The following is a 26,949-nucleotide window of genomic DNA, read 5'->3' on the forward strand; positions in this document are numbered from 1 at the left end:
TTTATGGTGGAAAATAAGTATTTGGTCAATAACAAAAGTTTATCTCAATACTTTGTTATATACCCTTTGTTGGCAATGACAGAGGTCAAACGTTTTCTCTAAGTCTTCACAAGGTTTTCACACACTGTTACTGGTATTTTGGCCCATTCCTCCATGCAGATCTCCTCTAGAGCAGTGATGTTTTGGGGCTGTTGCTGGGCAACACTGACTTTCAACTCCCTCCAAAGATTTTCTATTGGGTTGAGATCTGGAGACTGGCTAGGCCACTCCAGGACCTTGAAATGCTTCTTACGAAGCCACTCCTTCGTTGCCCGGGCGGTGTGTTTGGGATCATTGTCATGCTGAAAGACCCAGCCACGTTTCATCTTCAATGCCCTTGCTGATGGAAGGAGGTTTTCACTCAAAATCTCACGATACACAGCCCCATTCACTCTTTCCTTTACACGGATCAGTCCCTTTGCAGAAAAACAGCCCCAAAGCATGATGTTTCCACCACCATGCTTCACACTAGGTATGGTGTTCTTTGGATGCAACTCAGCATTCTTTGTCCTCCAAACACGACGAGTTGAGTTTTTACCAAAAAGTTAGATTTTGGTTTCATCTGACCATTTGACATTCTCCCAATCTTCTTCTGGATCATCCAAATGCTCTCTAGCAAACTTCAGATGGGCCTGGACATGTACTGGCTTAAGCATGGGGACACGTCTGGCACTGCAGGATTTGAGTCCCTGGCGGCGTAGTGTGTTACTGATGGTAGGCTTTGTTACTTTGGTCCCAGCTCTCTGCAGGTCATTCACTAGGTCCCCCCGTGTGGTTCTGGGATTTTTGCTCACCATTCTTGTGATCATTTTGGCCCCACAGGGTGAGATCTTGAGTGGAGCCCCAGATCGAGGGAGATTATCAGTGGTCTTGTATGTCTTCCATTTCCTAATAATTGCTCCCACAGTTGATTTCATCAAACCAAGTTGCTTACCTATTGCAGATTCAGTCGTCCAATTTCGTACAATTTTTCAGTCGTACAATTTTGTTTCTGGTGTCCTTTGACAGCTCTTTGTTCTTGGCCATAGTGGAGTTTGGAGTGTGACTGTTTGAGGTTGTGGACAGGTGTCTTTTATACTGATAACCAGTTCAAACAGGTGCCATTAATACAGGTAACGAGTGGAGGACAGAGGAACCTCTTAAAGAAGAAGTTACAGGTCTGTGAGAGCCAGTAATCTTGCTTGTTTGTAGGTGACCAAATACTTATTTTCCACCATAATTTGCAAATAAATTCATTAAAGATCCTACAATGTGATTTTCTGGATTTTTTTTCTCATTTTGTCTGTCATAGTTGAAGTGTACCAATGATGAAAATTACAGGCCTCATCTTTTTAAGTGGGAGAACTTGCACAATTGGTTACTCTAGGTCAGCTGTTACTGTATACAAGTAACTAAAAAAAATGCTCCACAGTTTGCTGCACCCGCAAAACAAATATCAACCAGTGAGGCTCTTGATCCAGGAGGGGATTCTCTGCTGTTCGCAAGCAAATGCTTGATTTGGAAGCAGCAAACCACTTAGCCAGAGAGCTAACTAGCTACTAAATTAGCAAACCGGATGCACAACTGTAGATCATTTAGCACATTTTAGACAGTTAACTTCGTAGTTAGTTATAAGATATCTAGCTGGCAAACATTCATTTGTGAATTCCGTACGGTAATTAGATCACCTGGCGCATGCTGCACAACAATGAGTGACTCGCATGGTTCCTGTCTCTCATCGTTGTGTGCCTGTAAACAAACACCACATGACGTGGCTGGGGACTACCATAATATTCCTAATGTGACCAGTGAAATGAAGAACGCAATGAATGAAAAGTACGAAAATGTATGCACTCACTACTTACTTTAAGTCGCTGGATAAGAGTGTCTGCTAAATGTAAAATGTTAATCTCCTAACGTATTGTACAAGTTGACTGCAGGTATTTACAAATATTCACATTTATTAAAAAAACTTTAAAGAAATCGATTCAATGGTATTGAATCCCGCTGCTGGGGGGGAACCATGGTTACTTGATGACAGTGGCAGAGGTAAGAGAGGATTTCTGGCAGCTGATGAATAAAAAACGTTTTTTTAATTCTGCCGGGAAGTGCTTTTATGATCCGAGAGATAACAAGTTACACAATTTCCTCAGATTCTCATCAGATTGTCCAAGGTAACTAATTAGCTAGCTTTGAAATCCTCTAAGTGTAGACAACCCTAATAATAGATGTGCAGTAGTATGTCATATTTCTTAACTAAGATATGCTAGCTAAATCATTTTAGGGGTTAATATAGAATTGGGCTAATATGTCAATGAGACCAAGAAATAAAATTCAACTGTCTTTGATTTTCAGATGAGTTTTAAAGGAAGAGAACATAATAAAATTAATGCATTTTGGAGTAGAATGTCCTTTAAAAAAGTCACCAGAAGTTACCTTCTCACAGTTGTTCAACAACAACAAAAAACATCTCCCCAGGAAGACTCCATCCGTCTTGAAGTGTTTCGCAGCTCATGCACATCTACAGTGGCAAAGTTTGCGAACCCTTTTGGAATTACCCAGATTTCTGTAATTGGTCATAATTTGAGCTGTTCTTCATCTAAGTCTCGACAATAGACACTTAAAACACTTAACTTATAATTGTGTTATTAGTTTTTGATATATTTATTGAACACACCGTGTAAACATTCACAGTACACGGTGGAAAAAGTATGCGAGCCCTTGGATTTAATAACTGGTTGACCCTCCTTTGGCAGCAATAAACTCAATGTTTTCTGTAGTTGCGGATTAGACCTTCACAACGGTCAGGAGGAATTTTTGACCATTCCTCCTTGCAAAAATGTTTAAGTTCAGCAATATTCTTGGGATGGTGTGAACCCCTCTCTTGAGGTCATGCCACAGCATCTTAATCGGGTTGAGGTCAGGAAGGCGTATTTTCCTCTGAAGCCATTTGTCGTTGTCCTGCACCTGAACTTCAATCCTGCAAAATGTATTGATAAACTTGAAATAATTTTTCCGTCGTTGATAGCAAGCGTTCCAGGCCCTGAGGCAGCAAAACAGCCCAAGCCATTTAAATATTTTATATTTATTTCACCTTTATTTAACCAGGTAGGCTAGTTGAGAACAAGTTCTCATTTACAACTGCGACTTGGCCAAGATAAAGCATAACAGTGTGAACAGACAACAACACAGTTACACATGGAGTAAACAATAAACAAGTCAATAACACAGTAGAAAAAGAGTCTATATACATTGTGTGCAAAAGGCATGAGGTGGTAGGCGAATAATAAAACAAGATTAACACTGGAGTGATAAATGATCAGATGGTCATGTGCAGGTAGAGATACTGGTGTGCAAAAGAACAGAAAAGTAAATAAATAGAAACAGTATGGGGATTAAGTAGGTAAATTGGGTCGACTATTTAACGATGGACTATGTACAGCTGCAGCGACCGGTTAGCTGCTCAGATAGCAGATGTTTAAAGTTGGTGGGGGAGATAAAAGCCTCCAACAATTCGTTCCGGTCACAGGCAGCTGTGGAAGGAAAGGCGGCCGAATGAGGTGTTGGCTTTAAAGATTTATTTTTATTTTACCTTTATTTTACTAGGCAAGTCAGTTAAGAACAAATTCTTATTTTCAATGACGGCCTAGGAACAGTTAACTGCCTGTTTAGGGGCAGAACGACAGATTTGTACCTTGTCAGCTCGGGGATTTGAACTTGCAACCTTCCGGTTACTAGTCCAATGCCCTAACCACTAGGCTACCCTGCCGCCGATCAGTGAGATACACCTGCTGGAGCGTGTGCTGTGGGTGGGTGTTGCCATCGTTACCAGTGAACTGAGATAAGGAGGAACTTTCCCTAGCATGGACTTGTAGATGACCTGGAGCCAGTGGGTCTGGCGACAAATATGTAGCGAGGGCCAGCCGACTAAAGCATGCAGGTCGCAGTGGTGGGTGGTATAAGGTGCTTTAGTAACAAAACGGATGGCACTGTGATAAACTGCATCCAGTTTTCTGAGTAGAGTATTTGAAGCTATTTTGTAGATGACATCGCCGAAGTCGAGGATCGGTAGGATAGTCAGTTTTAATATAATAATAATATAATATATGCCATTTAGCAGACGCTTTTATCCAAATCGACTTACAGTCATGTGTGCATACATTCTACGTATGGGTGGTCCCGGGAATCGAACCCACTACCCTGGCGTTACAAGCGCCATGCTCTACCAACTGAGCTACAGAAGGACCAGTTTTACTAGGGTAAGTTTGGCGGCGTGAGTGAAGGAGGCTTTGTTGTGGAATAGAAAGCCGACTCTAGATTTGATTTTAGATTGGAGATGTTTGATATGAGTCTGGAAGGAGAGTTTACAGTCTAGCCAGACACTTAGGTACTTATAGATGTCCACATATTCTAGGTCTGAACCATCTAGCCCAAACCATGATGCTCCCTCTACCATAATTTACAGTTGGGATGAGGTTTTGATGTTGGTGTGCTGTGCCTTTTTCTCCACACATAGTGTTTGTTCCTTCCAAAACAACTTAACTTTAGTTTCATCAGTTTCAACTGTCCACAGAATATTTTTCCAGTAGTGCTGTGGAACATCCAGGTGCTCTTTTGCGATCTTCAGACGTGCAGCAATATTTTCTTTGGACAGCAATGTCTTCTTCCGTGGCGTCCTCTCATGAATACCATTCTTGTTTAGTGTGTTACGTATTGTAGACTCGTTAACAAAGATGTTAGCATGTTCCAGAGATGTCTTTAGCTGACACTCTAGGATTCTTCTTAACCTCATTGGACATTCTTTGCTGTGCTATTGCAGTCACCTTTGCAGGATGGTGACTCCTAGGGAGAGTAGCAACAGTGCTGAATTTTCTCCATTTTATAGACTATTTTTCTTACCCTGGACTGATGAACATCAAGGCTTTTAGAGATTCTTTTGTAACCCTTTCTAGCTTTATGCAAGTCAACAATTCTTAAGTCTTCTGAGATCTCATTTGTTCGAAGCATTGTTCATATCAGGCAATGCTTCTTGTGAATAGCAAACTCAAATTGAGTTTTTTTTTATAGGGCAGGGCAGCTCTAACCAACATCTCCAATCTTGTCTCATTGATTGGACTCCAATTAGCTTTTGGAGAAGTCATTAGCCTAGGCCTAGGGGTTCACATACTTTTTCCAACCTACACTGTGAATGTTTAAATTATGTATTCAATATAGACAAGAAAAATACAATAATTGGTGTGTGATTAGTTTAAGCACACTGTTTTTCTATTGTTGTGACTTAAAATTGGATCTGATCTTCATATATGACCAATTTCCGCTAGTGGGACAACTTCTGGTGAAATTGGAGGGCGCGCAATTCAAATAAATGATGGATATTAAACATTTAGGTACGTACAAGTGTCTTATCGGTTGAAAGCTTAAATTCTTGTTAATGTAACTGCACTTTCCGATTTACATTAGCTATAACAGCGAAAGCATGCAATGTGATTGTTTGAGGATTGAGGACGGCGCCCCACATGAAAATATTTTTCCACCAGCAACTGTTTCATAAATTCACAAATAGCTCGTGCAAACATGAATTTCCAAGACTGTGTCCCTGCAATAAAACTGATATTTCTTATTCATTTTGGAAGTTACAAGCCTGAAACCTTAACATAGATTGCTGACACTCTGTGGAAGCCATGGGAATTGTATCCTGGGAGCTAGAATTCAGTATGCCCTTATACTTGCCATTGTAAGAGCATGGTCTCTTTCTCAAAAAAAAGGGTGGTTGGTTTTTCTTTGGATTGTCTCCTACCCTATCTATTATGTTATTCTCCTACATTATTTGAAAATTTCTACAAACTTCAAAGATTTTCTTTCCAATGCTACCAATTCTATGCATATTCTGGCTTCAGGGCCTGAGCAACAGGCAGTTTACTTTGGACACGTCATTCAGGTGGAAATTGAGAAAAGGGGGGCCTAGCCCTAAGAAGTTTCAATTAAACCTCATCTGAAAATTGATGACAGTTGAATTTTATTTCTTGGTCTCAATGACATATTAGGTCAATTCTATATTAACCCCTAAAATGATTTAGCTAGCGTATCTTAGTTAAGAAATATTACATACTACTGCACTTCTATTATTAGGCTTGTCTACACAATTACAAAGCTAGCTAATTAGTTACCTTCGACATTCTGAGTAAAATGTGTAACTTGTCACTCTTAAAAGCGACTTCTCGGCAGAATACATTTTTTTTGTATTTATTTTTGTTAAATCAGCTGCCAGAAATCCTTTCTTACCTCTGTCGCTTGTCATCAAGTAACTGGGGGCAAATGGAATTGTTCTCTCAATGTAGTTTTTACATTTCTACATTACTGATTCACGGTTGGACGCACCTGGCTTTGAAGTGACGGGTGACGCTTGGTTAGGCTTATACTATTGACACTTACGCTGCTGTATTTCAAGCTATGTTATCCAGTGCGACATAATCACATTTTGTGCTTTAAAAAAAAATATATAAAAAAAATATATATATATATATTTTTTTACCTTTATTTAACCAGGCAAGTCAGTTAAGAACATATTCTTATTTTCAATGACGGCCTGGGAACAGTGGGTTAACTGCCTGTTCAGGGGCAGAATGACAGATTGTACCTTGTCAGCTCGGGGGTTTGAACTCGCAACCTTCCGGTTACTAGTCCAACACTAACTAACCACTAGGCTACGCTGCCGCCCCAAATCGAGAGAACATTAAATAGGTTCCACTGCTTTCTCTGAACTTTCAACAAAAAGGGGACAAAAACCCAATTGTAATTTTATCACCAGCCCATCCTTAGGATCTGAATATTTAAGGAGCTTCTGATCTCTTAATCTTAGTGAAAAATTGGATTATTGCTTTGGTAATTGGCAGGCAGAGCAATAAACTGGTTTACTGAGTTTGAGTATTTAATCAAGAAGATGTGTAAGCTATGAAACACTGACAGCTACTCCTCTTATTTACATTTTTGGAATGGACTGTTATCGGAGGAATAAAAGGCTTAACTATTTTGAGAACAAATTGTACAGACTGGATGTGAGTTGAATTGTGCTAAAACCTTGTAATGCTCTACCTCTTTCAATTGCTTATGATCTTATTTTAATTAGTTGGTGAATAAAGATGGCATTGAATGATGTTCATCAAACCAAAGAAATGTGTTTACAGGGAATGGATAGGCCTCTTCCATTCAATTCAAGCACTGGACCAATGTCCAACCTATGTTTTGGCAGAGTTGGAGAACATCTATACTGATCATACTGACAGCACAGACAGACTGATCTACAAATCACCTTGCAAATCACCTGAGTTCAGTCAGGGAACTCAGTGATTCACTATTGTTATTCAGTTTCTGGGGTTGAATGGTACTGAAGTAGGCCTAACTCTTCTCCAGTAGGTGGCAATGTGATACTTCCATTACCAGTGCCTGTCAGCACTAAAGGGGAATGGAAATGTACAGGTTGTGGTAAACAAGATAGCAAATGTAAACCTGTTATTTTCCCTTTCCCTCAGACATTAGGTTTGCGAATTTAAATGGAATTGGTCACATTTAGACGTAGGAAGGCTGTCGAACTACCTTGCAGTGAAATAAGGGATTGCTTTGGATTTACAATGAATGTATGACAGTCTGCTTTCCAAAGTAATACAGTCTCTTTTTCTAGTAGAGCATGTTATTATATTGCCAATGCATATCAAGGGAAGCAGCCAATTTTTTTTGTAAATCCTACTAAAGAAATAGTGTCAACCGTATGGCCCAGTATACAACCGTATGGCCCAGTATTTCAAATGAGACTTGCCGTTGTCTAATTACCTATATCAACAGTCCACATCAGGCGGAGCTTTTGACATCTCAATTCCAAATAGCTTTTGCTGTATCAAAGTTCTTGATTGGTCCTCCTCTTACAACGCACTACCTATGTTGCAACCATTTCCCCGTCAAAGCAGAGGCTTTGTGGTGTATAATCAAGAGTCCTGAAGCTGTACTTTCAGTTGAAAATAAATAATTGCTTTATAAGTCTAAACTGTTATTTCGCCCTTGCAGGTCTGCTCCTGTAATGCCAAACAAATGATGTAGCCCCACACAAGTGTGTTTTAATCCGCTCATTAAAACCTCTTAAATGTGAAGGGCCTATATATAGGGACCCTATATGATAAAAAAAAAAAAAATATATATATATATATATATATATATATATATATATACATTCAGTCTGTTATGAGAACAGTAGCCCCTATCTGGGAAAGCTGAGTATCTTGGCTATTGATCAGTGCCTTCAAATCTTTGACTTACTGCCATATATATGTGGATACAAATTTATAAGGGCAGGCTGAGCCAATTACCTAATTTCAAGATGGCTGCTACCTACATTCCGGTTAGCATTGTGAAGTATAAACGGAAAAAACACAATGTATTGATGCACACCAAAATTTGGGGCTCCACAGATAATTAGGATATCTTATTTGTCTACCATTATTGATCACCAACCCCCCCAAGAGTATCTTTTAAAATGTATTTGAAGTTTTCAACAAACGGCGAACAACTTACAAGGTAAGCTTCAATTTGGTCTGTGTTTGAGGTAAAGCTGCATGGGGAGAATCAAATGAATCCTTAGATTGGCAATTGGCTAGATTTGTTCCTGCCAATGTTATCTGATGTATGACTTAATGGCAACATCCAATGTCCACCGAGTGACTTATCCTTGCGTATCAAAAATATCTTGCCTGCTAATGCGCTGTAGGCATGCATGTCCCCGGACACCACCATAATGTTTGAAAGAGGTTGGTGTTGTAGAAATACATTTCTTATAGTGAACAATAACATTTAAGCACATCCAGTGTGCAAAAACAGTGCAATTACCACATTCGGACACTTTGGAGAGGTTGAAAGGACACCTGGATACCCCCATAACACCACTACAATGTTTGGGTGTGGGTGATCTGGTTGAAATTGTGTTTTTATGCTGAACAAATAGCATTTAGGCATTGCAAATATGTAGATACATTTTGCAAATATGTATATAAATATATACATATTTGCAATCCCTAAATGCTATTTGTTCAGCATAAAAACACATTTGTACCTTGTTAGCTCGGTATTCGATCTGGCAACCTTTCGATTACTGGCCCAACACTCTAACCAATAGGCTGCCTCCCGCTCCAATTTACCGACATATGCCACTTTGGAAAGGTTTAGGGAAAACTGGAAACGTCACCTGACACAACTTACCAAAACATCTGCCATTTCTAGTTAACTCTGTCAATTATATATTTTTTGTCTGATATTGTTCATGTTGTGGAAGCCAACTGTTCCCAGTTCTAGTCATCAATAATTCAGTAATAGCTTGCAAATTTAAAGATGACTTTCAAAATATAATAAATGTTATTTTGTGTGTGCTTGATCTTGTGTATTCTGATGTATGTATTTGTAAATATTATGGATCCCCATTAGCTGCTGCCAAAGCAACTTTCTCATCTCCTAATGTCGTCTTTTCAAATATACCAAGTTTTTGCATGTCAGAATCATGTAGTTACACATGACTAGCAGTTACTTTTGGGTACGTCTACAGTGCCTTCGGAAAGTATTCAGACCCCTTGACTTGATCCACATTTTGTAACGTTACAGCCTTAAAACAATGTAAGAATTTTTTCGCAACTCAATCCTGAGAGGATCTGCAGAGAAGAATGGGAGATGGTCCCAAATACAGGTGTGCCATGAAGACTCGATGCTGGAATCACTGCTAAAAGTGTTTCTAAAAACCTGTTTTAGATTTGTCATTATGGGATAGTGTTTCAGGTTGGATGGGGAGTGTTGCTGCACAGCTTTTTTCCACTCTCTCCAGAGATGTTAGATCGGGTTCAAGTCCGGGCTCTGGCTGGGCCACTCAAGGATATTCAGAAACTTGTCCCGAAGCCTCTCCTGAGTTGTCTTGGCTGTGCGCATAGTGTTGTTGTCCTGTTGGAAGGTGAACCTTTGCCCCAGTCTGAGAGCTTTGGAGCAGGTTTTCCTCAAGGATCTCTCTGTACTTTGCTCTGTTCATCTTTGCCTCGATCCTGACTGGTCTCCCAGTCCCTGCTGCTGAAAATCTCCCGAGTGGTGCCGTGGTCTAAGGCAGTGCATTCCAGCACTAGTTGTGTCACTACACAACTAACATTACAAATCCTGGTTCAATTCCAGGCTCAATTCCAGGCTATGTTGCAGCCGGCCACAACCCGGTGACCCATGAGGTGGCACACAATTGGCCGAGCGTCGTCCGAGTTAGGGGAGTGTTTGGCCTGCCGGGATGCCCTTGTCCCATCGCGCTCTAGCGACTCCTGTGGCGGGCCGGTCGCATGCCTGCTGACACGGTCATCAGGCGTACGGTGTTTCTTCTGACACATTGGTGCGGCTGGCTTCCGGATTAAGCGGCATTGTGTCAAGAAGCAGTGCGGCTTGGTGGGGTCGTGTTTTGGAGGACGCATGGCTCTCGACCTTTGCCTTTCCTGAGTCCGTGTGGGAGTTGCAGCGACGGGACAAGACTGTATCTACCAATTTGATACCACGAAATTCGGGAGATGAAGGGAGTAAAAAAAACACAAAACAACCCCACAGTATGATGCTGCCACCCATGTTTTACCGTAAGGATGGTGCCAGGTTTCCTAGAGTAAAATCTTAGCCAAAAGGCACCTCTTGCCTGTTGAGACTATCTCCAAGCAGGCTGTCATGTGGCTTCCGTCTGCTCACCTCCTCGACCAAGGCCCTTCTCCCCCGATTGCTCAGTTTGGCCAGGCTGCCAACTCTAAGAGTCTTCGTGGTTCCAAGCATCTTCCATTTAAGAATGATTGAGGCCACTGTGTTTTTGGGGACCTTCAATGCTGCAGACATTTTTTGGTACCGTTCGACACAGTCCTGGCTCTGAGCTCTACAGACAATTCCTTCAACCTCATGGCTTGGTTTTTGCACTGACATGCACTGTCAACTGTGGGACCTTTGTTATATAGGCAGGTGTGTGCGCTTTTCCAAATCATGTCCAATCAATTGAATCTACCATAGGTGGACTCCAATCACGTTGTAGAAACATCTCAGGGATGATCAGTGGAAACAGGATGCATCTGAGTTTAATTTGTAGTCTCAGCAAAGGGGCTGAATAAATCGAATCAAATTTTATTTGTCACATGCGCCAAATACAACAGGTGTACAGTGAAATGCTTACTTACAAGCCCTTAACCAACAATGCATTAAGAAGTTAACACCTTGTTCTTCTTAAGTAAAACATTAAGAATAAAAGTAACATACTTAAAACAGCAGCAGTAAAATAGCAGTAGCGAGTCTATATACAGGGGGTACCAGTACAGAGTCAATGTGCGGGGGCACCAGTTAGTTGAGGTCATTGAGGTAACATGTACATGTAGGTAGAGGTAAAGTGACTATGCATAGATTGTTAACAGAGTAGCAGAAGGGTAAAAAGAGGGGAACGGGTAGCCCTTTTGATTAGCTGTTTAGGAGTCATATAGCTTGGGGGTAGAAGCTGTTAAGAAGTCTTTTGGACCTAGACTTGGCGCTCTGGTCCCGCTTGCTGTGTGGTATAGAGAACAGTCTGACTTGGTTGGCTGGAGTCTTTGGCAATTTTTAGGGCCTTCCTCTGACACCGCATCATGGTATCGAGGTCCTGCATGGCGGGAAGCTTGGACCCAGTGATGTACTTGGCCATACCCACTACCCTCTGTCGTGCCTTGCGGTCGGAACCCGAGCTCTTGATGGTGCAGCTGTAGAACCTTTTGAGGATCTGAGGACGCGTGCCAAATCCTTTCAGTCTCCTAAGTCTTTGTCGTGCCCAGTTTATGACTGTCTTGGGTGTGTTTGGACCATGACCATAATGATGACTGGCTCTAACCAGAATAGAATGAGTGGGAGGCCCCGGTGCACAACTGAGCAAGAGGACAAGTACATTAGTGTTTAGTTTGAGAAACAGGTGCCTCACAAGTCCTCAACTTGGCAGCTTCATTTTAATAGTACCAGCAAAACACCAGTCTCAACGTCAACAGTGGCGAGGCGACTCTGGGATGCTGGCCTTCTAAACAGAGTTACAAGGAAAAAGCCATATCTCAGGCTTGCCAATAAAATGAAAATATTAAGATGGGCAAAAGAACAGACACTGGACAGAGGAACTCTGCTTAGAAGGCCAGCGTCCCAGAATCATCTCTTCACTGTTGATGTTGAGAATGGTGTTTTGCAGGTACTATTTATTGAAACTGCCAGTTGAGGACTTGTGAGGCGTCTGTTTCTCAAACTAAACACTAATGTACTTGTCCTCTTGCTCAGTTGTGCACCGGGGCCTCCCACTCATTCTATTCTGCTTAGAGCCAGTTTGACATGTTCTGTGAAGGGAGCAGTACAAAGCGTTGTACGAGATCTTCAGTTTCTTGGAATAGCCTTAATTTCTCAGAACAAGAATAGACTGTGTTTCAGAAGAAAGGTCTTGGTTTCTGGCCATTTTGAGCCTGTAATTGAACCCACAAATGCTGATGCTCCAGATAGTCAACTGGTCTAAAGAAGGCCAGTTTTATTGCTTCTTTAATCAGTACAAGTTCAGTTGTGCGCCTATGTAGATATTCCATAATAAATCAGCCGTTTCCAGCTACAATAGTAATTTACAACATTAACAATGTTGACACTGTAATGGACAACAATTAGCTTTTTTTTTTTTTAAACAAGGGCATTTCTAAGTGACCCCAAACTTTTGAACGGTTGTGTACAGTGTCAAGAAAAAGTATGTGAACCCTTTGGAAATACCTGGATTTTTGCAGAAATTGGTCATCTGATCTTCATCTAGATCACAACAATAGGCAAACACAGTCTGCTTAAACTAATAAAACACAAACAATTATATGTTTTCATGTCTTTATTGAACACACTGTGTTAACATTCACAGTGCAGAGTGGAAAAAGAATGAACTCTTGGATTTAATAACTGGTTGACCCTCCTTTGGCAGCATAACCTCGACCAAACGTTTTCTGTAGTTGCGGATCAGACCTGCACAACGGTCAGGAGGAATTTTGGACCATTCCTATTTACAATACTGTTTCAGTTCAGCAATATTCTTGGGATGTCTGGTGTGAACTGCTCTTGAGGTCACGCCACAGGCATCTCAATCGGGTTGAGGTCTGGACTCTGACTGGGCCACTCCAGCAGATGTATTTTCTACTGTTGAAGCCATTCTGTTGATTTACTGCTGTGTTTTGGGTCGTTGTCCTGTTGCATCACCCAACTTCTGTTGCGCTTCAATTGGCGGACAGATTGCCTTATATTCTCCTGCAAAATGTCTTGATAAACTTCATTTTTCTGTCTGATAGCTAGCTGTCTAGGCCCTGAGGCAGCAAAGTTGCCCCAAACCGTGTTGCTCCCTCCACCATAATTTACAGTTGGGATAAGGTTTTGATGTTGGTGTGCTGTGCCTTTTTTTTCCACACATAGGGTTGTGTGTTCCTTCCAAACAACTCAACTGTAGTTTCATCTGTCCACAGATTATTTTTCCAGTAGCGCTGTGGAACATCCAGGTGCACTTTTGTAAACTTCAGACATGCAACAATGTATTTTTGGGGGCAGCAGTGGCTTCTTCCGTGGTGTCCTCCCATGAACACCTATCTTGTTCAGTGTTTTACGTATCCTCGAGTCGCCAACAGAGATGTTAGCATGTTCCAGAGATTTCTGTAAGTCTTTAGCTGACACTCTAGGATTCTTCTTAACCTCATTGAGCATTCTGCGTTGTGCTCTTGCAGTCATCTTTGCAGGACGGCCACTCCTAGAGTAGCAACAGTGCTGAACTTTCTCCATTTCTAATCACCTGACTCTCAATTTGTCTTACCGTGGACTGATGAACATCAAGGCTTTTAGAGATACTTTTGTAACCCTTTCCAGCTTTATGCAAGTCAACAATTCTTTCTTAGGTCTTCTGAGATCTTGTTTGTTCGAAGCATGGTTCACATCAGGCAATGCTTCTTGTGAATAGCAAACTCAAATTGTGAGGGTTTTTAATAGGGCAGGGCAGCTCTTACCAACATCTCCAATCTTGTAATTGATTGGACTCCAATTAGCTTTTGGAGAAGTCATTAGCCTAGGGGTTCACACACTTTTTACAACATATGCAGTGAATGTTTAAATGTATTCAATATAAGCAAGAAAAATACAATAATTGGTCTTTTATTAATTTAAGCACACTGTGTTTGTCTATTGTTGTGACTTAGATGAAGATCAGATCAAATTTTATGACCAATTTATGCAGAAATCCAGGTATTTCCAAAGGGTTCACATACTTTTTCTTGCCACTGTATATACATACGTACTCAAAGCTAGCAGTTAACTAAAATGGCAAACAACAGGCAGGCGGGCGGAGACCAGGGAGACAGAGCACACACTGAAACTAAAGTAAGAAAATAGGCCTATAAATATCTAATAAACTAGAGATTTCACACCATTGACCCCAGTACGTACGTGTGTGTATAGAAATTTACCACAGGGGGACTCAGTTGTAGAAACATCTCAAGGATTATCAATCAAAACAGGATGCACCGGAGCTTATGTAAATAAGGTATTTCTGTTTTTTATTTTTATACGTTTGCATGCATTTCTAAAAAGCAGTTTTCACTTTGTCATTATGGGGGGTGTAGATTGAGGCAAAAATGTTGAATCCATTTTAGAATAAAGCTGTAACGTAACAAAATGTGATTCTTTCCCAATGCACTGTAAGTCCGATTTTAGATATTTGGCTTTATTTTTGCATATTTTTTATTTTTGCTTAATAATATTTACAAGTTGTCCCTTCTCAGGTTTATAAGAAGTGAGTGCTAAATGCTAACTCCTGTTCATGTACGCTGGTTAGCATAGCTAGCATTCAGAAATCATTGGTGACAATAGATGCTTCAATTCCATTGTTTTGGTCGAGTTTGTTTGACCTCTACCGCATATTGCCACTGTTAGGTTGAAAGCCCAATCTATACACTCTATTTTTATGAGTCCTGCTTCTGCATTTTGCGGTGTGTTGCCCAGGCAACCCAAGACTCTATGCTTTTTTCAGCAAGGTGCAACAAAGTTTATCACGTTAAGAGTCCATGTGAAGGCTAACGCTGACTCAACCACACAAATGCCCAGCGTCCCATCTTCAGTCAGCTGTTCGTTCCACAATTATTTTAATGTATTTAAACGGTTATGGCGGTTATTTTATGTTCATGACGGTCTTGGTTATACGATAATTGTGCCTGCCCTATTCCCGCGTCAATTCTTTCCATTTCATCATTGTCAGCATGTTCATTAAGTATTGGTGTATATGGCCAAAAATCATTAATCTCCAACAGTTTATTTACATGACTGCAGCTTCGACTATATACCACAAACACATCCGCTCTCTTCGCCAGACTGACTTTAATTTCCAATTACAGTTTGAAGAACACGAGTCCAGTGTTAGCTACTTTCTCTGACCTTCGCCTTTTTGAAGGGACAATGTGAAACTCAATGTAGCATAAAGAACAGAGTGCTACGGGTCTGAGAGGATTTTTAAATGGCCACCGACCTGCATCGGGTAATGCACCTTTCACATGTGAAGAATGGCCTGGGTTGGGCCCATACACCGACATTAAGTGGTTTGCTTTGACCCCATCCCAGAGGGATGTAATGAGCGGACGTGGCTCAAGTCCCCACTAATATCTCTGTGATACACCCTGAGCATCGTTGGAATAGGTCTGAAATTGCCTCAAAGGGAGTATTGGAACTGGAATTCTGTTAGTGGTTTGATATTCCTCAAAATGCCCCAGGCTTGCTTCTCCCTTTTTGTGTGCAGACGCAGTAGCCTATGCTGTGGTGTGTGCCTGTACGGGTTATGTTTGTCACAGATGTTGCTGCAGACAGGTTGTCCCTGAGATCCTGCCAAGGAGCGCCTCTTGCTGCCGAGCTGACAGAATGAGTCCTGGGTCCCGCTCAGATAATCAGGCTTTCTATCCTCCCCCTCTTTCCCACTCGCTCTCTCGCTCTGTTTATTCACCTATTGGCCGCCTCCTCTCCTGTTCTGCTCTGGCAAGTTGTCTCGACTGAGCAAGAACCAGCGATGCTCAGAGCTACAATATATACTCAGAAAATTGCATTTTTGGTCCAAATCTCTGGCTACAAGAATACAGCAAAATATATTTGGTTTTCCCACTAATAATCTCACAAAAAAATAATTGAGATTTGAAGTTTTTAAATCGTCAAAATGTGAAGGGAGTACATATGTTTTTGGTTTACTTTCAAATGGTTGAGTTAGAAAGATTTGAACATTTTTGTCATGGTTCTGTATTGGTGTTTTGAGGTTAGTTTGAGATCAATGCTAGTCACATTCATTGCTTAACATGAAATTCCACCATTTGTTTATGTGGATGTGAACTCGGCAAAAAAAATAAGCGTCCCTTTTTCAGGACCCAGTCTTTCAAAGACAATTCGTAAAAATCCAAGTAACTTCACAGATCTTAATTGTTTAAACAAACACTGTTTCCCATGCTTGTTCAATGAACCATAAACCATTAATGAACATGCACCTGTGGAACGGTCGTTAAGATACTAACAGCTTACAGATGGTAGGCAATTAAGGCCACAGTTATGAAAACTTAGGACACTAAAGAGGCCTTTCTATTGACTCTGGAAAAATACCAAAAGAAAGATGCCCAGGGTCCCTGCTCATCTGTTTGAATGTGCCTTAGGCATGCTGCAAGGAGGCATGAGGACTGCAGATGTGGCCAGGGCAATAAATTGCAATGTCCGTACTGTGTGACGCCTAAGACAGCCCTACAGAGAGACAGAACGGACAACTGATCGTCCTCGCAGTGGCAAGACTACGTGTAACAACACCTGCACAGGATCGGTACATCCGAACATCACACCAGCGGAACAGGTACAGGATGGCAACAACAACTGCCCGAGTTACAGCAGGAACGCACAATCCCTCCATCAGTGCTCAGACTGTCCGCAACAGGCATCACCGGCAACAACGTCGCCTATGGGCACAAACCCACCGTCACTGGACCAGATAGGACTTGGAAGAAGTGCTCTTCACTGATGAGTCGTGGTTTTGTCTCACCAGGGGTGATGGTCGGATTTGCGTTTATTTTCGAAGGAATGCGCGCGTCACCGAGGCCTGTACTCTGGGGTGGGGTGGAGGGTCCGTCATGGTCTGGGGCGGTGTGTCACAGCACCATCGAACTGAGCTTGTTGTCATTGCAGGCAATCTCAACGCTGTGCGTTACTGGGAAGACATCCTCCCTCGTGTTGTACCCTTCCTGCAGGCTCATCCTGACATGACCCTCCAGCATGATAATGCCACCATCCATACTGCTCATTCTGTGTGTGATTTCCTGCAAGACCGGAATGTCAGTGTTCTGCCATGGCTAGCGAAGAGCCCAGATCTCAATCCAATTGAGCACGCCTGGGACCTGTTGAATCGGAGGGTGAGGGCTAGGGCCATTCCTCCCCAGAAATGTTTGGGAACTTGCAGGTGTCTTGGTGGAAGAGTGGGGTAACATCTCACAGCAAGAACTGGCAAATCTGGTGCAGTCCATGAGGAGAAGATACTGTCTGTTACTTTTTATTTTGATACCCCCCCCCCTTGTTCAGGGACACATGAGTTAGTGACGTGTCTGTGGAACTTGTTCAGTTTGTCTCAGTTGTCGAATCTTACGTTCATACAAATATTTACACATGTTTCAGTTTGAAAATAAAAACAGTTGACAGTGAGAGGATGTTTATTTTATGCTGAGTTTATATAAATGACAAAACACTCCTATGTTGCAGTGTGGTGCAGCTGGATCCGTCACACACCCCAGAGCCTCGTCATGTCCTGTCCCGTCACTCTCTCCCCATCACCGACATCCACTGTGGCCTGATGGGACCCCAGGCTCGAGTAGCTACCGCATCCCTGGACCAGACAGTCAAGGTGAGCTTTTTCCTTGCATCTTTACTATGCTTGTCCAAAGGGGAATTATTGTGAACTGCCTCTGAGGCTGTCTGTATGAAATCTGGGCTTGTGTATGTAGCACAAAGCTTTTGACTTGTTTAATGGTACATTTCTTTCCAATGAGAATATAATTAATAAAAAATACTCTTTCCATGCCTCAAGCTGTTGAGGTGGAATAGCACAATGCAATCTGAAGTTTGCGAATGACTGTGGGCTTATAAATGCATATTTTATGTCTTCCACTTGTCGTTTTATTATTCACAACATTCTTATTGATAGACATCTGACCTAACGAAGTTCTGACGTGCACTCTAGCGTTGTGATTTATCGGTATTCTAAATGGATACCTATGTGCTTTACCAATGTTGTTGTGTTTTTTGGGGGGGGGGGCATTTTTATACCAGTGCAATCTTAATTAAAAAACTCTTAAGTTTTGATACTCTGTTTCGATTAAAATAACATTAGGCCTTTTGTCTCAGAGCGTCATTTTAACGCTCTTGCAATAGTGTTTTATGTGCTACGTTACCCTTAGCATTGGGATTTGGGTTTACTGGAACTGAAGTGGGAAGTGGTAGCCTAGTTTACAGGTCATTTGCATGGAGACATATCGACCAGTCGGAATATCGAAGCTAAATTGTTAGTCCACGCAAGCAGTGTTAGGGGAAAAAAACATGAATATTGATGAAAGGGTACCTCGCAGACGTGAATCCCCATTGGGTCTTAAGTATAATTTTATTTGTTACTCATTTAACTTGCTAACAATCCTTAATGTTTTGTGGCTCAAGTCACAAAATAGGAAAGCAATTCTCTCTAATCGCATGAAGATACATAAAACAAGATATGCAGTTTTCGACATGCAGAAGATTTGCCAATCACTCTATCCCATTGTATTAGTTAAAGGCCCAATGCAGCCATTTTTTAAAACCTCACTATCAAATAATATCTGGGTTCCTAACTGTTATAGTTTTACATTTAAAATGGTGAAAAATAGTGATTTTTAGTAAAAAACTATTTGTCACGCAATAATTTAGTTAGGACAGTCTGGGAGTGGTCTGAGTTAGGGACCTATTTGGAATGGCCTAATAGGAGAGACATGTAACGTGAGAACTAGCTGTTATTAGCAAAACCTGCTGAATTTAGAAGTTACATTTACATTTACATTTAGGTCATTTAGCAGACGCTCTTATCCAGAGCGACTTACAAATTGGTGCATTCACCTTATGACATCCAGTGGGACAGTCACTTAACAATAGTGCATCTAAAACTTAGGGGGGGTGGGGTGAGAGGGATTACTTAACCTATCCTAGGTATTCCTTAAAGAGGTGGGGTTTCAGGTGTCTCCGGAAGGTGGTGATTGACTCCGCTGTCCTGGCGTCGTGAGGGAGTTTGTTCCACCATTGGGGGGCCAGGGCAGCGAACAGTTTTGACTGGGCTGAGCGGGAGCTGTACTTCCTCAGTGGTAGGGAGGCGAGCAGGCCAGAGGTGGATGAACGCAGTGCCCTTGTTTGGGTGTAGGGCCTGATCAGAGCCTGGAGGTACTGAGGTGCCGTTCCCCTCACAGCTCCGTAGGCAAGCACCATGGTCTTGTAGCGGATGCGAGCTTCAACTGGAAGCCAGTGGAGAGAACGGAGGAGCGGGGTGACGTGAGAGAACTTGGGAAGGTTGAACACCAGACGGGCTGCGGCGTTCTGGATGAGTTGAAGGGGTTTAATGGCACAGGCAGGGAGCCCAGCCAACAGCGAGTTGCAGTAATCCAGACGGGAGATGACAAGTGCCTGGATTAGGACCTGCGCCGCTTCCTGTGTGAGGCAGGGTCGTACTCTGCGGATGTTGTAGAGCATGAACCTACAGGAACGGGCCACCGCCTTGATGTTAGTTGAGAACGACAGGGTGTTGTCCAGGATCACGCCAAGGTTCTTGGCGCTCTGGGAGGAGGACACAATGGAGTTGTCAACCGTGATGGCGAGATCATGGAACGGGCAGTCCTTCCCCGGGAGGAAGAGCAGCTCCGTCTTGCCGAGGTTCAGCTTGAGGTGGTGATCCGTCATCCACACTGATATGTCTGCCAGACATGCAGAGATGCGATTCGCCACCTGGTCATCAGAAGGGGGAAAGGAGAAGATTAATTGTGTGTCGTCTGCATAGCAATGATAAGAGAGACCATGTGAGGTTATGACAGAGCCAAGTGACTTGGTGTATAGCGAGAATAGGAGAGGGCCAAGAACAGAGCCCTGGGGGACACCAGTGGTGAGAGCGCGTGGTGAGGAGACAGATTCTCGCCACGCCACCTGGTAGGAGCGACCTGTCAGGTAGGACGCAATCCAAGCGTGGGCCGCGCCGGAGATGCCCAACTCGGAGAGGGTGGAGAGGAGGATCTGATGGTTCACAGTATCGAAGGCAGCCGATAGATCTAGAAGGATGAGAGCAGAGGAGAGAGAGTTAGCTTTAGCAGTGCGGAGCGCCTCCGTGATACAGAGGAGAGCAGTCTCAGTTGAATGACTAGTCTTGAAACCTGACTGATTTGGATCAAGAAGGTCATTCAGAGAGAGATAGCGGGAGAGCTGGCCAAGGACGGCACGTTCAAGAGTTTTGGAGAGAAAAGAAAGAAGGGATACTGGTCTGTAATTGTTGACATCGGAGGGATCGAGTGTAGGTTTTTTCAGAAGGGGTGCAACTCTCGCTCTCTTGAAGACGGAAGGGACGTAGCCAACGGTCAGGGATGAGTTGATGAGCGAGGTGAGGTAAGGGAGAAGGTCTCCGGAAATGGTCTGGGGAAGAGAGGAGGGGATAGGGTCAAGCGGGCAGGTTGTTGGGCGGCCGGCCGTCACAAGACGCGAGATTTCATCTGGAGAGAGAGGGGAGAAAGAGGTCAGAGCACAGGGTAGGGCAGTGTGAGCAGAACCAGCGGTGTCGTTTGACTTAGCAAACGAGGATCGGATGTCGTCGACCTTCTTTTCAAAATGGTTGACGAAGTCATCTGCAGAGAGGGAGGAGGGGGAGGGGCGGAGGATTCAGGAGGGAGGAGAAGGTGGCAAAGAGCTTCCTAGGGTTAGAGGCAGATGCTTGGAATTTAGCGTGGTAGAAAGTGGCTTTAGCAGCAGAGACAGAGGAGGAAAATGTAGAGAGGAGGGAGTGAAAGGATGCCAGGTCCGCAGGGAGGCGAGTTTTCCTCCATTTCCGCTCGGCTGCCCGGAGCCCTGTTCTGTGAGCTCGCAATGAGTCATCGAGCCACGGAGCGGGAGGGGAGGACCGAGCCGGCCTGGAGGATAGGGGACATAGAGAGTCAAGGGATGCAGAGAGGGAGGAGAGGAGGGTTGAGGAGGCAGAATCAGGAGATAGGTGGGAGAAGGTTTGAGCGGAGGGAAGAGATGATAGGATGGAAGAGGAGAGAGTAGCGGGGGAGAGAGAGCGAAGGTTGGGACGGCGCGATACCATCCGAGTAGGGGCAGTGTGGGAGGTGTTGGATGAGAGCGAGAGGGAAAAGGATACAAGGCAGTGGTCGGAGACTTGGAGGGGAGTTGCAATGAGGTTAGTGGAAGAACAGCATCTAGTAAAGATGAGGTCGAGCGTATTGCCTGCCTTGTGAGTAGGGGGAAGGTGAGAGGGTGAGGTCAAAAGAGGAGAGGAGTGGAAAGAAGGAGGCAGAGAGGAAAGAGTCAAAGGTAGACGTGGGGAGGTTAAAGTCGCCCAGAACTGTGAGAGGTGAGCCGTCCTCAGGAAAGGAGCTTATCAAGGCATCAAGCTCATTGATGAACTCTCCGAGGGAACCTGGAGGGCGATTAATGATAAGGATGTTAAGCTTGAAAGGGCTAGTAACTGTGACAGCATGGAATTCAAAGGAGGCGATAGACAGATGGGTAAGGGGAGAAAGAGAGAATGACCACTTGGGAGAGATGAGGATCCCGGTGCCACCACCCCGCTGACCAGACGCTCTCGGGGTGTGCGAGAACACGTGGGCGGACGAAGAGAGAGCAGTAGGAGTAGCAGTGTTGTCTGTGGTGATCCATGTTTCCGTCAGTGCCAAGAAGTCGAGGGACTGGAGGGAGGCATAGGCTGAGATGAACTCTGCCTTGTTGACCGCAGATGGGCAGTTCCAGAGGCTACCGGAGACCTGGAACTCCACGTGGGTCGTGCGCGCTGGGACCACCAGAGTAGGGTGGCCGCGGCCACGCGGTGAGGAGCGTTTGTATGGTCTGTGCAGAGAGGAGAGAACAGGGATAAACAGACACATAGTTGACAGGCTACAGAAGAGGCTACGCTAATGCAAAGGAGATTGGAATGACAAGTGGACTACACGTCTCGAATGTTCAGAAAGTTAAGCTACGTAGCAAGAATCTTATTGACTAAAATGATTAAAATGATACAGTACTGCTGAAGTAGGCCAGCTGGCAGTGGGTGCGTTGTTGACACTACACTAATCAAGTCGTTCCGTTGAGTGTAATAGTTTCTGCAGTGTTGCTATTCGGGGCTAGCAGGCTAGCTAGCAGTGTTGTTTACGTTACGTTGCGTTAAAATAACGACAATAGATGGCTAGCGAACCTAGAAAATCGCTCTAGACTACACAATTATCTTTGATACAAAGACGGCTATGTAGCTAGCTAAGTAGCTAGCTACGATCAAACAAATCAAACCGTTGTACTGTAATGAAAATGAAGTGAAAATGTGATACAACCTGTGAATGCGACCGGGTAGTTGAGTTCTATACAGAAGACGTTGGCTAGCGTTGGCTAGCTGTTGGCTAGCTAGCAGAGTCACCTACGTTAAGGACGACAAATAGCTGGCTAGCTAACCTCGGTAAATTAAGATAATCACTCTAAGACTACACACTCTAAACCTAAACAACACAATTATCTTGGATACGATGATACGATGATACGAAGACAGCAAAGACAGCTATGTAGCTAGCTAACACTAAACTAATCAAGTCGTTCAGTTGAGTGTAACAGTTTCTCCAGTGCAGCTAATCAGTGGACGTTAGCTAGCTGGCTAGTGAAGACTACGTTAGGACGGCGAAAAACGATAATTACGCAATTATCTTTGATACAAAGACGGCTATGTAGCTAGCTGAGAAGAAATTGCTAAGATAAGACAAATCAAACCGTTGTGATATAATGAAATATAATGAAAAAGTTATACTACCCGTTGGAGCGACGTGCAGATGCGACCACTCGCTCCAACCGGAACCGGAAGACAAGTTCCAATGTTGATGGTATTCTTAACCAATAACAATAAGGAAATCATACTGATCGAATTGTTTCACACTGTGCTAGTTTCATCAGCTGTAGTACAAATATGAAACAGGAAATTGGAATTTTGACCACACTGGGCCTTTAAAGATAATTGCTTAAACCTTTCTTATTTACTGTTGCATTATCACATGAATTGATCAAATGTTTTTGTCCAATTTAAAACAAAGAATAATAATCTTGTATTGGGCCTCTAAAGTGAATGATATTTCCTCCTTTTACCTCATTTATATAACTGGATTTGTTATCCCTTTGGAAAATATAAATATACGGTTTGAAATTGAAGAAAATATCTATTTTTATAAATGTGAATTTTTATTTGGCGTACCCTCCACGGCATTGCGTGTACCCCTGGTAGTACCTGAACTAGAGAAACAAAATCAATACCACACTGACGGTTGTGAAAATTGTTAGGCCATGTTTGAAGACCACAGCAGTGTTGCGCAAAGAGGGGCAAAGTCGGAAGGAAAAACTACAAGGGGGATTATCCAAGGAACTGAATAACACCCGATTTGTCTGGATTCAACATCAATGAACCCCCATATCAGTCATTGATGCTCGTGAGTCCTGCCATTGCTTAATTACCTTCACAGTTCTGCCTGTCATTCTTACCCACTGAACATGTAACTTTTTGTACAACACCATTCTGACATCATATATTTTTTGAGTAAACATGCGGAAAGACTGGAGCAACACTTCAATGACGCAGTGTACCAAAATTTTTTTTTTTCTGCTCCTTTTGAATTTGCACTGACAGGATTTGAAGTAATCAGGCTTGTAAAATGCGAATGGAGACATGGCAGATCCAAGGGCTGGTGGCGTTTGATGGCTACTGTAGCTCTGTGAGGACGCTATTGGATGAGCTGACGGTTGACAAGCCATTCGATCAAAGGAGCCTGAGTTGTGACGGGTTGGAGGCCTGTGACGTACCAGATCGTGTGTGCTAATAAGGTTTCCATTACACGGAACCCAAACAGGCTGCGCACGTGCGCCATCGTGCGTAAATGTATTTTGTCCCCCCAAACCAAACGTGATGACAATACGCTTGTTAAAATATCAAAACAAACTCTGAACCAATTATATTAATTTGGGGACAGGTCGAAAAGCATTAAACATTTATTGCAATTTAGCTAGTTAGCTTGCACTTGATAGCTAATTTGTCCTATTTAGCTAGCTTGCTGTTGTTAGCTAATTTGTCCTGGTATATAAACATTGAGTTGTTATTTTACCTGAAATGCACAAGGTCCTCTACTCCGCCAATTATTCCACACATAAAACGGTCAACCAAATCGTTTCTAGTCATCTCGTTTCCTTACATGTTTTTTCTTCTCTTGACTTTATATTGTGATTGGCTTTCATAAATTAGGTGCATTACCACCACTGACCTTGTTCATCTTTCAGTCACCCACATGGGTATAACCAATGAGGAGATGGCACATGGGTACCTGCTTCAATAAACCAATGAGGAGATGGGAGAGGCAGGATTTGCAGCCTATCTGCGTCACAAATAGAACTGACTTCTATTTTAGCCCTTGGCAACGCAGATGCTCATTGGCGCAATAATTGAATAATATAGATTTCTAAAATTATTTTGTGATGCTCGTGCACGCGACGTGAACGGTGAAGTCAGCCGGATATTTGATCGGCAACTCTTTAATTTACCAGGCATTTGAGAAATGTATCTGACCCATATGCATTGGGTGCATAACCTGACTAGGGCATCCACCCATGGTGTTCAGAATGACAGAAATCACATTTAGAATATGGTAATTAACCTCATAGTCCACCCCATCCCGCATGCGGTATCGTTACTACAGCCTCAAGCTCATTACCATAACGCAACGTTAGTGATTTCTAAAAATCGCAAATGAAATGAAATAAATATGCCTGCTCTCAAGCTTATCCTTTTCTTAACAATCCTGTCGTCTCAGATTTTCAAAATATGCTTTAGAACCAGAGAAAATCAATAATTTGTGTAAGAGTGGTGATAGCTAGCTTAGCATTTAGCGTTAGCATTTAGCACGCAACATATTCACAAAAACCAGCAAAGGAATCAAATAAAATAATTTACCTTTGAAGAATTCAGATGTTTCAATGAGGAGACTCTCAGTTACATAGCAGATGTCCAGTTTTTCCTGAAAGATTGTGTAGGACACATCGTTCCGTTTTGTTACTATGCATTTGGCTACCGAAACTAACCGAAAATTCAGTCACCTACACGTCAAACTTTTTTCCGAATTAACTCCATAATATCGACTGAAACATGGAAAACGTTGTTTGAATCAATCCTCAAGGTGTTTTGTCATATATCTCGTCATTGAAATGCCGTTCCTGGAAGCCTGCATTCTTCTCTGATTCGGATGGAAAAATACTGGTAGCTGACTTTTGCGCACCAATTTCCACGCAGACACCGTGCGGGACACTTGGCAATTGTAGTCTCTTATGGTCAATCTTCCAATGATATGCCTACAAATACGTCACAATGCTGCAGACACCTTGGGGAAACGATAGAAAGTGTCCGTTCATTCCTGTCGCATTCACAGCCATATAAGGCAATCATGGAAAACGTAGCTTCAGAAATCCTGTTCATTTCCTGGTCGCTCAAACATCTTGGTTTTGCCTGAAGCTTTTGTTATAAGGCACTCACAGTGAAAATCTTTGCAGTTCTGGAAACGTCAGTGTCTTCTTTCCAAAACTATCAATTCCAAGCATAGTCGAGCATCTTTTAGTGACAAAATATCGCGCTTAAAACAGGCACGTCTTTTTATCCAAAAATGAAATAATGCCCCTAGAGGACTAACAGGTTAACAAAACATGCAAGTCAAGTATGCAACAATGTGCTGTCCTTACCAAATTCTGATGTGCACTTTGAACAGTTTAGAATAACTGTCCTCATTTACTTTTCCTCAGCCATCAAGACAAGTAACCAACAGCATGATCACTGGCCTATGTCAACCTACTACAGTAGAAACGTTTAGGCTACCTATTCTATTGGTCAGTTTGTCGAGAAAGAAATGGCATATTCTGGGACAGTTGTGGGACGCTCAATCCCAAATTCATACAACCAGTAGGCGCCGGCTACATAAAAAAAAGCAATGAGTCTGATGCAACCAATCATAACGTTTAGCTTAAAATATTGATGAACTATTATTTCTTCACATTACAAGCACAGCAATGCCCACATGGCAGCAGGCTACACATGAATAGTCGTTCTATAATCCAATTAGGATGAAAACACCATTGTCAAACGGGCACAGCACACCATTGTCAAACGGGCACAGCACATGCGAGTGGTTTAGAAAGAGGAGATTTAATATGCTACTTTGAAGCAAGGTAAGACATGCCTCATATGTATTAAAAAGTACAGATTTCAAACTATCACCAACTCATTGCATAGTGGTATCTGACGCACTGATGAAGCCTGCCTTCCGTTGCCATTTGATGCCCCGTTCAAAACAACTGGGAACTCGGAAATATCCAACGTCAGTGCTTTCAAGACCACTGGGAACAAGGATTTTTTTTCTCAACATGATTTCACAATGGGATATGCAATGGATCCCAATTTTATTTAAATGTAAATAGTACCCTCAAAATACCAGTCTCAACAGGGAAGAGGCGACTCCAGGATGCAGTGTTAATGTTGTAAATGACTATTGTAGCTGGAAACAGCTGATGGAAAAAAAAATATATATATTTACTTATTTTATGGAATATCTA

General features: G+C 42.7%; 1 protein-coding gene across 1 annotated transcript in view; it reads left to right on the plus strand.

The window, feature by feature from the left end:
* The window catches only part of wdr18 (WD repeat domain 18), a 102,039-nt gene that overhangs the window by 3,963 nt on the left and 71,127 nt on the right, over positions 1–26,949 (plus strand). Inside the window, exon 4 of the mRNA XM_046301364.1 lies at positions 17,824–17,965. Coding sequence (XP_046157320.1) covers positions 17,824–17,965 — 142 coding nt within the window. The remainder of the gene's footprint in view (positions 1–17,823; positions 17,966–26,949) is intronic.

This window comes from Oncorhynchus gorbuscha, linkage group LG15 (genome assembly GCF_021184085.1).
Source record: "Oncorhynchus gorbuscha isolate QuinsamMale2020 ecotype Even-year linkage group LG15, OgorEven_v1.0, whole genome shotgun sequence".
NCBI classification, from domain to species: domain Eukaryota; kingdom Metazoa; phylum Chordata; class Actinopteri; order Salmoniformes; family Salmonidae; genus Oncorhynchus; species Oncorhynchus gorbuscha.